This window comes from Oncorhynchus tshawytscha, linkage group LG09, assembly GCF_018296145.1.
Source record: "Oncorhynchus tshawytscha isolate Ot180627B linkage group LG09, Otsh_v2.0, whole genome shotgun sequence".
NCBI classification, from domain to species: domain Eukaryota; kingdom Metazoa; phylum Chordata; class Actinopteri; order Salmoniformes; family Salmonidae; genus Oncorhynchus; species Oncorhynchus tshawytscha.
Window position 1 is genome coordinate 36,041,225 of NC_056437.1, and position 10,074 is coordinate 36,051,298.

The 10,074-nt window shown below is 42.8% G+C and overlaps 1 protein-coding gene across 4 annotated transcripts; it reads right to left on the reverse strand.

The window, feature by feature from the left end:
- Positions 1-254: 254 nt before the first annotated feature.
- Positions 255-3,413, reverse strand: LOC112259359 (microfibrillar-associated protein 3-like). Of its 4 annotated transcripts, none has more exons than XM_042326841.1 (4): positions 3,261-3,413; positions 3,054-3,140; positions 2,181-2,505; positions 255-2,058 (listed from the first exon to the last, which is right to left on the reverse strand). In XM_042326841.1, the coding sequence occupies exons 3-4, from the start codon at positions 2,458-2,460 to the stop codon at positions 1,286-1,288; spliced, it is 1,053 nt and encodes a 350-aa protein (XP_042182775.1). In that variant the 5' UTR covers positions 2,461-2,505; positions 3,054-3,140; positions 3,261-3,413; the 3' UTR covers positions 255-1,285. The 4 variants fall into 4 exon arrangements, with proteins under 4 accessions (XP_042182775.1, XP_042182774.1, XP_042182773.1 ...); XM_042326840.1 differs by having other exon boundaries at positions 2,181-2,512; XM_042326839.1 differs by lacking the exon at positions 3,054-3,140 and having other exon boundaries at positions 2,181-2,512.
- Positions 3,414-10,074: the final 6,661 nt, after the last annotated feature.

Below are 10,074 nucleotides of genomic sequence, written 5' to 3' on the forward strand. Positions count from 1 at the left end.
CCACCAACTGGAAAGATAGCAGAATTACACCAAGTGGTGAAAAAAGTACCCAATTGTCATACTTGAGTAAATTATACCTTAGAGACTCAAGTAAAAGTGAAAGTCATTTAGTCAAATCCTACTTGAATAAAAGTCTAAAAGTATTTGGTTTTAAATATACTTAAGTATCAAAAGGAAATGTTATTGCTAAAATATACTTGAGTATAAAAAGTATGAATCATTTCAAATTCCTTATATTAAATTAACCAGACGGCAACATTTCCTTGTTTTTTTAATTTACGGAGAGCTAGGAGCATGCACCAACACTCAGACATAATTTACAAACAAAGCATGTGCTTTGTGAGTCCGCCAGATCAGAGACAGTAGGGGTGACCGGGTATGCTCTCTTGATAAATGTGTGAATTAGACCATTTTCATGTCCTGCTAAGCATTCAAAACATAACGAGTACTTTTGGGTGTCAGGGAAAACATATGGAGTAAAAAGTACATAATTTTCTTTAGGAATGTAGTGAAGTAAAAGTTTTTAAAAGTATAAATAGTAAAGTACAGATACCCCAAAAAACTACTTAAGTAGTACTTAAGTATTTTTTACTTAAGTACTTTATACCACTGATTACCGAGTAAAATTGTACTTAATTTGCTAGATTGCCTTGTGCAACCCATATTCCAAGTGATTTTAAAAATAACATGTTATTTGTTAAGATACAAAATTCAAAAAGGCACTCGCACATCTGAGCCATCTCTGTTGCAGGTGCATAGTTGAATAAGATGAGAAAAAAGAAGAATCCCGCACACTACTCATTAGTATCACTGCTCTTTATTAAGCTTTACATATCGGCCTCAAGGCCTTCGTCAGAGCTTTTTGAAGGCTGATACATAAAGCTTAATAAAGAGCAGTGATACTAGCAAGAGCAGTGTGCAGGTTTCTTATTTTTTCTAATTTGTTAAGTTAAACACACAAGCAAACAACCAAATCAATACTTCCTTTAAACTGAGGCAAGTAGTGAAGTAAATAAAGATGTAAAAACAGAACACAATCCTCTCATCACCTCCCACCATAGCTATCAAATACCACTGCTATCAGGTAGGGAAGTAACCACAAGGCCTATCTCTGAAACATCTTTAGGTTTCATCCAGTGTATTTTCTCTATGAAATAGAGGCAGTAGCATCCTAAACACAAAATACCTCAACTCCCACCATCTGTGGTTGCCATCTGAGCAGCCCTTTGCTTTTGACCTCTCAACTAACTGGAAAATATTAGTTGTAAAGACCTGACTGGCACGACTAAATGCGACTTTCATAAGCCACACTCCCACTGGAGCATGGCCCCAGCAAGGGTACAGACACCTCATCCCCTTCAGCCCACTTCTCATCCTCACACTTGGACATAGGGTGTACAGACACCTCAATGTCCAGGCTGTTTTCAATGGTACCATCAACATCCTCTCTGCCATGTGCTGCTGGGCCCTGCTGCTCTGCTGACATCTGGACCTCACAGGTTTTACCTCTCCCCTCTAGGTTGGCTGGCTCTATAGCTTTCTGGAGGCTTGTCGCCCCCACCGAGGTGTGCACCGTCTCCATAACCTCCTCCACAAAGGCCCTGCAACTGAGGATGGTCTGGGGAAGTGGCACACTGCGGGCCAGCTCCTCCATGTGGCGGGCAAACTCCATGGTCTTGAGCTGGGTGACCTTGGCCCACTCCATGGTCTTGGCTGAGGTAATGATGGGGATGCGCTTGGCTATCTCGTAGGCCTTCTGGAGTTTCTCAGCTCCCTCAGTGCGGAAGAACTCGTTGATGGCCTTCTCCGTCTTCTTCAGGTGACTGCTGACCATGCAGAGGCGCGTGACATTGAGGATCATGGTGATGGTGAAGGCGATGAGACACACAATGACGTAGTACAGGCCCAGGCCGCTGTGGACGTAGGCCACCCGTAAGGTGATGGTGTAGTTGGAGGTCCCTGCCGAGCTGGAGGCTATGCAGGTGTATCGGCCTCGGTCTTCAAAACTGACCGTTGTGATATTTAAAACGCCCTTGTCCTGAATCAGCCATTTCCCACCTTCCGGAAATAAATAAAAAGTTAGTTAAACCTGCTTTTAATAATACAATGTAAAACAATTCATCAGATGTTGTAAAGGTTTCAGGTAACTAGAAGTTGATAGAGTTGGCTGTATGTATTACCTCCCTCTTCCGCATCCAGAACGTGCCCTTTGGAATTGTACCACTGAATGTCATCTGGCTTTCCAGTGACATTGCACTCAATCAGAGTGCTGGCTCCCTCTTTCGCTATAATATCCCGGAGAGTAGGTAAACTGGCAAGGTAGTGGATGGATACCAGAGAACGGTTCTGTGTTCCATCTTTTGTCATTTCTACTGCATGTCCAGAGGCAAAGAGTTGTGTGATGATCATGCACACACACTTTGTAATCAGTGTGTAACTGTGTGCTTGTGTATGTGACATGTTGGGGAGCAGTACAATCTTCAGTTCACATCAAGGGAAAGTTCTCTAAAACCTGTAGAACAGGAGTGTGGGAAGGGGGGTGAACAGTGGGGAACAGGGGGGGGAGGTGGGGGGGGTGAACAGGTGGGGGGGGTGAACAGGGGGGGAGGTGGGGGGGGGTGAACAGGTGGGGGGGGTGAACAGGTGTTGAGGTAAAAGCTTTTGCAGCCAGTCAACATTTCAATCACAGCCAACCAAAAATATATACATACACTGAGTATACAAAACATTAGGAACACCTGCTCTTTCCGCGATAGACTGAAAGCTATGATCACTTATCAATGTCACTTGTTAAATCCAATTCAATCAGTGTAGATGGCAGGGAGGAGACAGATTAAATAAGGATTTTTAAGCCTTGAAACAATTAAGAAATGGATTGTGTCTGTGTGCCATTCAGAGGGTGAATGGGCAAGACAAAATATTTAAGTGCCTTTGTTTGGTATACTTAGTGTAGTTGATCTACATCATAGCCAATTATGGATCATAAATGTTTAAAAACAGTGGAAGAAAATAAAACGAGCAAATATGCATAAAGTAATCAACAACTATGATACCTGTAGTAAGGTACGTCAGCAGGTAGCTAACTAGCTAGCAAATGTCAGCTACACCTGTTGGTTGTTCAGTTAGCAAGCAAAAATGCCCTGATGGAGAATAATAACAGAACACTAGATGACAAAACATCTTAGATAAAATAAAATTCATAACTACAGCATTCAACAAAAATAAAACGAACAATAGCATTAGATTTGTTCTTTATCTACCTTCATGCACACAAACAGCAGCAACTGGTGACTTCCGCATTCAGCAGTGGGCGTGGTCAAAATCTGAAGAAACCAACCTTGCGCCAAAGACGTTCTCGTCTATCCGTCGTTGCGCTCTCTTCTTCTTCGATGAGGTTAAACGGCAGTTGGCAGCCATTAAATGTTGCATTACTGCCATCTATTAGACTGGAGTACAACTCCCTTATACTTTGCTTGAACAAAATAAATAAACAAATACCCTACCATCTTACACTACACTCACAAAAAAATAAAACCCTATAATAATAAAAAGTAACGCCACCCGCTATTTAAATCTATTTAGTCCTACCTCAGGCCAACAACCTGAACCTGGGACACCACCACTTATTTTTAACACACCCTGTAACTCTTCTGATGTCAAGTCTCGCACACGCAAATACCTCTCTGCAGCTGCCACCTCAACAATTTTCTATGACTTACATTCCATCCATGCAATACAGTTAATAACCATTGCTATAAATGCTAAAAATCCAATCTGAATGAAACATATCACTTGTTGGCCTATCCCTGTTTACTGGTACAGATCTACTACTCACACCACTCCTCTTAGACAAAGGGAAGGATCTCAGGATCCTTCCCCTTTGACCCATCTTCCTCTACTTTCTTCACTGCCTCAGCATATGACAACTTCTGGAAACCTCATCCTGCCTCTCTTGCACTGGACATTTCTGATCCCCAGCCCCGTGGGCACCCTCACAATTAACACCTACCACTACTTTCCCCAATATTACACATTCCTTTGTCTCGTGCCCTTCTGCACACCTAGGAACATCCCTCCTACACACCCCTGCCACAAGCCTATAAGCTTGACACCTGCAACAATGTAATGTATTCAGCAAAAAAGCTCATACAGGATAACTTATATATCCTAACATCACTTTGTCAGGCAAAGACTCAACATTAAAACTCAAAAGAACAAACAATGACTGTTTCACCACTCACGCCACCCTGCCTGTGCCGCACCAAACGACGAGCATCACAAACACTGGGAATATTCCCCTTCAGTTGGTCAACTTTTACTGCTACTCAGTAATCACTCCTTTCCATGGCACCCTTTTCTTGAGAGTAAAACAACTCTTGTCCCCATTCATTTAACATGGAGCGCCTGCTCCCTCTGACCAGCAGAAATACAAACAATTATCACAAGACCACTTCTGGTTACCCTCACCAACTCCACAGCACCCAACTATGTTTTCACCCACCCCAAAACCACAAATAGATCAGCCAAAAGGCAAGGGTCCACTTTTTTCCAAAAACTTCACTACTACTACTGCCACACACTCATCTTTTTCCTGACCCACGGTGCAAGGCTCGGGCTCAAAGAACTTCACCACACCTACCATCTCAGATACTTTGCCCTCATTCACTTCAATTTCCCCTCCTGTCTTTAGCTCACTCTGCTTACACTTTCTACCATTCTTCTTTAACAAACCATCTCCTTTTTCCCCGCCATTGTTAACCGACTCAAGCTCACCCTCTCTCTCCCCCTCTCTCTCTCGCTCTCTTTGACCTCCTCTGCCTCTCTTTTCCCCTCCATTCCTCCTCCATATTCCAAGTATACATCTCCTTATGATAATACTGCATACATCTTGTTCTTACCTTCTCAAGGGATGCCATTTAACCGGCTGTCACAATCTCCATACAATCAGCACTGTATCGCTCTCCAGCAATAATCTTATTCTTCTTTAAGTTTTATTGCCGAATCATAACCAACCGACAGGTGCATACACCGCCACCTACTGTACTGGAGTGTGAGGCCAGTCATGACCTGTCTACAGTGTATTCTCTTAACTAACCCTAAATTAATAATTCCCTACAAACCTCAGAACTCCCATCACCCCCACCCAAAATACCACCCACTCCCATTCCGTCCAACCTCTCTGACTCTGTCAAACAACCTGTCCCTTTCTACATCATACATTTCACAAAATAATAATACATGTTCAACCATTACACATTCCAGTACCATGTTTCCCTATCAATTTTAAAGATAAATTAAATTCGGTAAACCCTGACCTCAATCCTACACAACATAACCTCCTCCCTTCTGTTCCCATTATATGACACTATCTCCCGTACAGATTTTCTTACACTATAATAATGTCTGCACTTACTTCTTTCATCCCATTGTCTCCGCTAGCAATCTAACGAATTTTCCAAATCAATGTTTCAATTTCCCCTCTACCCAACCACAACTGTATATCCACAATATCATTTTTCACTACTCTTTTTGCTATTATATCTACTGTATCATTTCCATAAACACCTGTATGAGCCAGAATACAACATAACTGAATTTCAATACCATTTCTTTGTAACCCCAACAACAGCATTATTTCTAACCATAAATCCTCACTTTCTGACTTTCCAGATCTTAAACTACACAAGATGAATGCAGAGTCCAAACATATTACTACTCTTCTTGGTTGCACCTCCTCTATCCAACAATTATCGCAACCATTTCTGTTGAATATACAGATAAATCATTTGTTAGTCTCTTGCATAGATTCTTCACATCACTGTTTATTTTCTTCTATCAGGCTAAGATTAACATGTGGTCTTGTATAAAACCACAGTGGCACATTTCCTATTGTCACAAATGGCCCCATAACAATATCTCTGAGTCCATATTCATCAACCCTTTTTCCAATCTCTGGGCCAAAACCACTCTTTTGCAATTGTTCATATTCCCAGCAATCTTCCAATACTGTCAGTGTAGGATGATCTACCTTACTACCCAACAGTCTTGCCCAGTATGCCAGGGCTAGCTTAACTATTCTAAGGGTAGCGACGTTTCCCCAGTATCTACTTGCACATCATGAGTGCCTTCACTTGCATCCTATCAAGGCGCAACAGTGATGTCACCGGCTTCATCAAAAAGTGCATCGATGACGTTGTCCCCACAGTGGCCATAAGTACATACCCCAACCAGAAGCCATGGAATATAGACAACATCCACACTGAGCTAAAGGGTAGAGCTTCTGCTTTCAAGGAGTGGGACTCTAACGCTTATAAGATATACTGCTATGCCCTTTAGACGAACCATCAAACAGGCAAATCGACAATACAGGACTAAGATGGAATCCTACTACACCGGCTGCGACGCTCGTCAGATGTGGCAAGGCTTGCAAACTATTACGGACTACAAAGGGAAGCCCAGCCGTGAGGAGCTCAGTGACACAAGCCTCACAGACGAGCTAAACGACTTCTATGCACGCTTTGAGGCAAGCAACATTGAAGCATGCATGTGAGCACCAGCTGTTCCGGACAAATGTGTGATCACGCTCGCTGTAGCCGACGAGCTAAATGACTTCTATGCGCGATTCGAGGCAAGCAACACTGAAGCATGCATGGAACCAGCTGTTCCGGACAACTGTGTGAATCCGCTCGCTGTAGCCGATGTGAGTAAGACCTTTATTAAACAAGTCAACATTTACAAGGTCGCAGGGCCAGACAGATTACGAGGATGTGTACTCCGAGCATGCGCTGACCAACTGGCGAGTGTCTTCACTGAAATTTCCAACCTGTACCTGGCCGAGTCTGTAATATCTACAGTACATGTTTCAAGCAGACCACCATAGTCCCTGTGCCCAAGAACACCAAGGTAACCTGCCTAAATGACTACCGACTTGAAGCACTCACTTCTGTAGCCATGAAGTGCTTGGAAAGGCTGATCATGGCTTACATCAACACCATCATCCCAGAAACCCTAGACCCACTCCAATTTGCATACCACCCCAACAGATCCACAGATGATGCAATCCCACCTGAACAAAAGAAACACCTATGTGAGAATGCTGTTCATTGACTACAGCTCAGCATTCTAAACCATAGTGCCCTAAAAGCTCATCACTAAGCTAAGGACCCTGGGACTAAACACCTCCCTCTGCAACTGGATCCTTGACTTCCTGACGGGCCACCCACAGGTGGTAAGGGGAGGCAACAACACATTTGCCACATTGATCCTAAACATGGGGGCCCCTCAGTGGTGCGTGCTCAGTCCCCTGCTGTACTCCCTGTTCACCCATGACTGCGTGGCCAACTCCAACACCATCATTAAGTTTGCTGACGACACAACAGTGGTAGGCCTGATCACCGCCAACGATGAGACAGCCTATAGGGAGGAGGTCAGAGACCTGGCAGTGTGGTGCCAGGACAACAACCTCTCCCTCAACGTGATCAAGACAAAGGAAATGATCGTGGACTACAGGAAAAGGAGCGCCGAGCACGCTCCCATTCTCATTGACAGGGCTGAAGTGGAGCAGATTGAGAGCTTCAAGTTCCTTGGTGTCCACATAACCAACAAACTATCATGGTCCAAACACACCAGGATAGTCATAAAGAGGGCACAACAACGCCTATTCCCCCTCAGGAGACTGAAAAAGTTCTACAGCTGCACCATTGAGAGCATCCTGACTGGTTGCATCACCGCCTGGTATGGCAACTGCTCGGCCTCCTTGCGGTCGCAAGGTGCTACAGAGGGTAGTGTGTACGGCCCAGTACTTCAATTGGGCCAAACTTCCTGCCATCCAGGACCTCTATGCCAGGCGGTGTCAGAGGAAGACCCTAAAAATTGCCAAAGACTCCAGCCACCCTAGTCATAGACTGTTCTCTCTGCTACTGCATGGCAAGCGGTACAAGAGTGCCAACTCTAGGTCCAAAAGGCTTCTTAACAGCTTCTACCCCCAAGTCATAAGTCTATTTGCATTGACCCCCTGCATGTGACAAAAATTATTTGATTTGATGTAAAAGCCACAGAAACATATAAAAGCACCCATAATCTATGGACAATCTCTTCAAAGTATGATAAATAGTCAGTAAAGACTGCCTATCTGCTACAACAGCACCTTGCATTTTCTCTATTACATAAGGAATATTCCTTCCCCTTTTCGAAATGGCACCATCATCTGCATATAACACACCCCGTATAACCTTTCCGATATCCCCAAAGATATCATCAATCATCATAGTGAATAAGACAGCACTAACTTGTGGAGTTCCATTTTCCGCCTCATGTTCTCTTGATAACTCCAATCCCACCCTGACCTGGAAGATTCGGTCAAACAAGAAATCCATAATCCAGTTATACAGTCCCACTATTACCCATTAAATGTAATCAGTAGACCTTCCCGCCACATTGTATGCTTTTCCAATATCAAAATATACTAATGAAATCACTTCCTTCATTGACAAAGCTTTGGTCACCTCAGTACTGATTTTAACTAATGCATCAAGGGTAGGTCTTCATTTTCTGAATACACTCTGGTATGGACTTAATAGACCCCTATGTTCCAGATAATACGTAAATCTTCCTTACAATCAACTTCTATATTAATTTACAAAGATTTGATGTAAGTGCAATAGGTCTATGATTAGCAGTGTCATGACTGACCACGAGAATTCCAAATAGGTCAGATCCAGTTTGCAATGAATAACTTAAATCAGACCCCCTTTCACCAGTTGAGGGGGGAGGAAAGAACTAGTAGGGATTGATACTTACATCCTGTTGTAAATCAAGGGAGAAGATCCAAGCCTGTGCTCAGAATTCACCAAAGGAATGTGTTTTGTCTCAACAGACCTTTTCCCGCTGAAACTCTAACACATTCAAAAGCAAATACTGGACGGGTATTTCGAATGTAGAACATGCGGAATGATCAGCGAATGTAGAACATGCGGAATGATCAGAGGCGATCTATAGAACACGAATGTAATTTTGTTTATTTTGTGATGTCATAAAAAAAAATTGTTCACCGGCCTACTGCTGCTACTAGCTGCTACCGCAAATGTTCCGAATTATATGATGCGAGGTTGTGATTAATAAGTTGACTGTTTATAGATGTGATAGGTAAAAACCTTTTAGAATTTAATTCGGGAGATGGTAACTCTTTAAAGAACCACTCTTGTGATGCCCCAGATCGTAATGGGCTCATTTTTATATGATTAATTTAATTGAAAACCTGTTGTTTTGCAATCATGTTGTACCTTGCAATCATGACACAATATGCGCCTACACATGCAGACCATACTTGCTATAAAGTTACAGAAAGCTAAACCGACAACTACACAAACTGAAATTGGATACATTGTAAACAGAGGTCTAGCTAGCAATGATTTGTTTTTGCAGAGATATATTGTGGTGATTGATGAACATTCATTTCTCTAGGCCCTACTGTTGCATTAAAGACGCGGGTGGCGCTATGCTTTCAAATCCTCCCACGTTTCTAGTTTGTCCAGATGTTTTCAGCAACGGGTATTTTTTTCTTTGGTTGTCATATTGGCAGGTTTGCTAGCAACAAACTATTTACCTAGCTTCTAGACTAGTGTTTGATATGCAATGTAATCTCCTTGTAATTAACAGTCAGTGTTGACGTGTAAGGGATTTCCTCCTCTTCTTCCGAAGAGGAGAGGCGGAAAGGATCGGAGGACCAATATGCGGAGTGGTAAGTGTCCATGGTTCTTTTAATAAGAAATAGTACACATGAACAACTGAATACAAAAACAATAAACGGGGAATGAACGAAACCCAAAACAGTACCGTGTGGTGAAAAACACAGATACGGAAACAAACACCCACAAACAGTGAAACCCAGGCTACCTAAGTATGATTCTCAATCAGAGACAACTAATGACACCTGCCTCTGATTGTGAACCATACTAGGCCGAAACATAGAAATCCCCAAATCATAGAAAAACAAACATAGACTGCCCACCCCAACTCACGCCCTGACCATACTAAATAATGACAAAACAAAGGAAATAAAGGTCAGAACATGAC

What these genes read in the sequence shown, in the direction of transcription:
- LOC112259359 (XM_042326839.1), bottom strand. Translation starts at nt 2,460, where the DNA reads ATGTCACATACACAAGCACACAGTTACACACTGATTACAAAGTGTGTG. An exon ending in TCTGGATGCGGAAGAGGGAG is followed by an intron (nt 2,059 to 2,180) that starts GTAATACATACA and finishes TATTTCCGGAAG; the next exon opens with GTGGGAAATGGCTGATTCAG.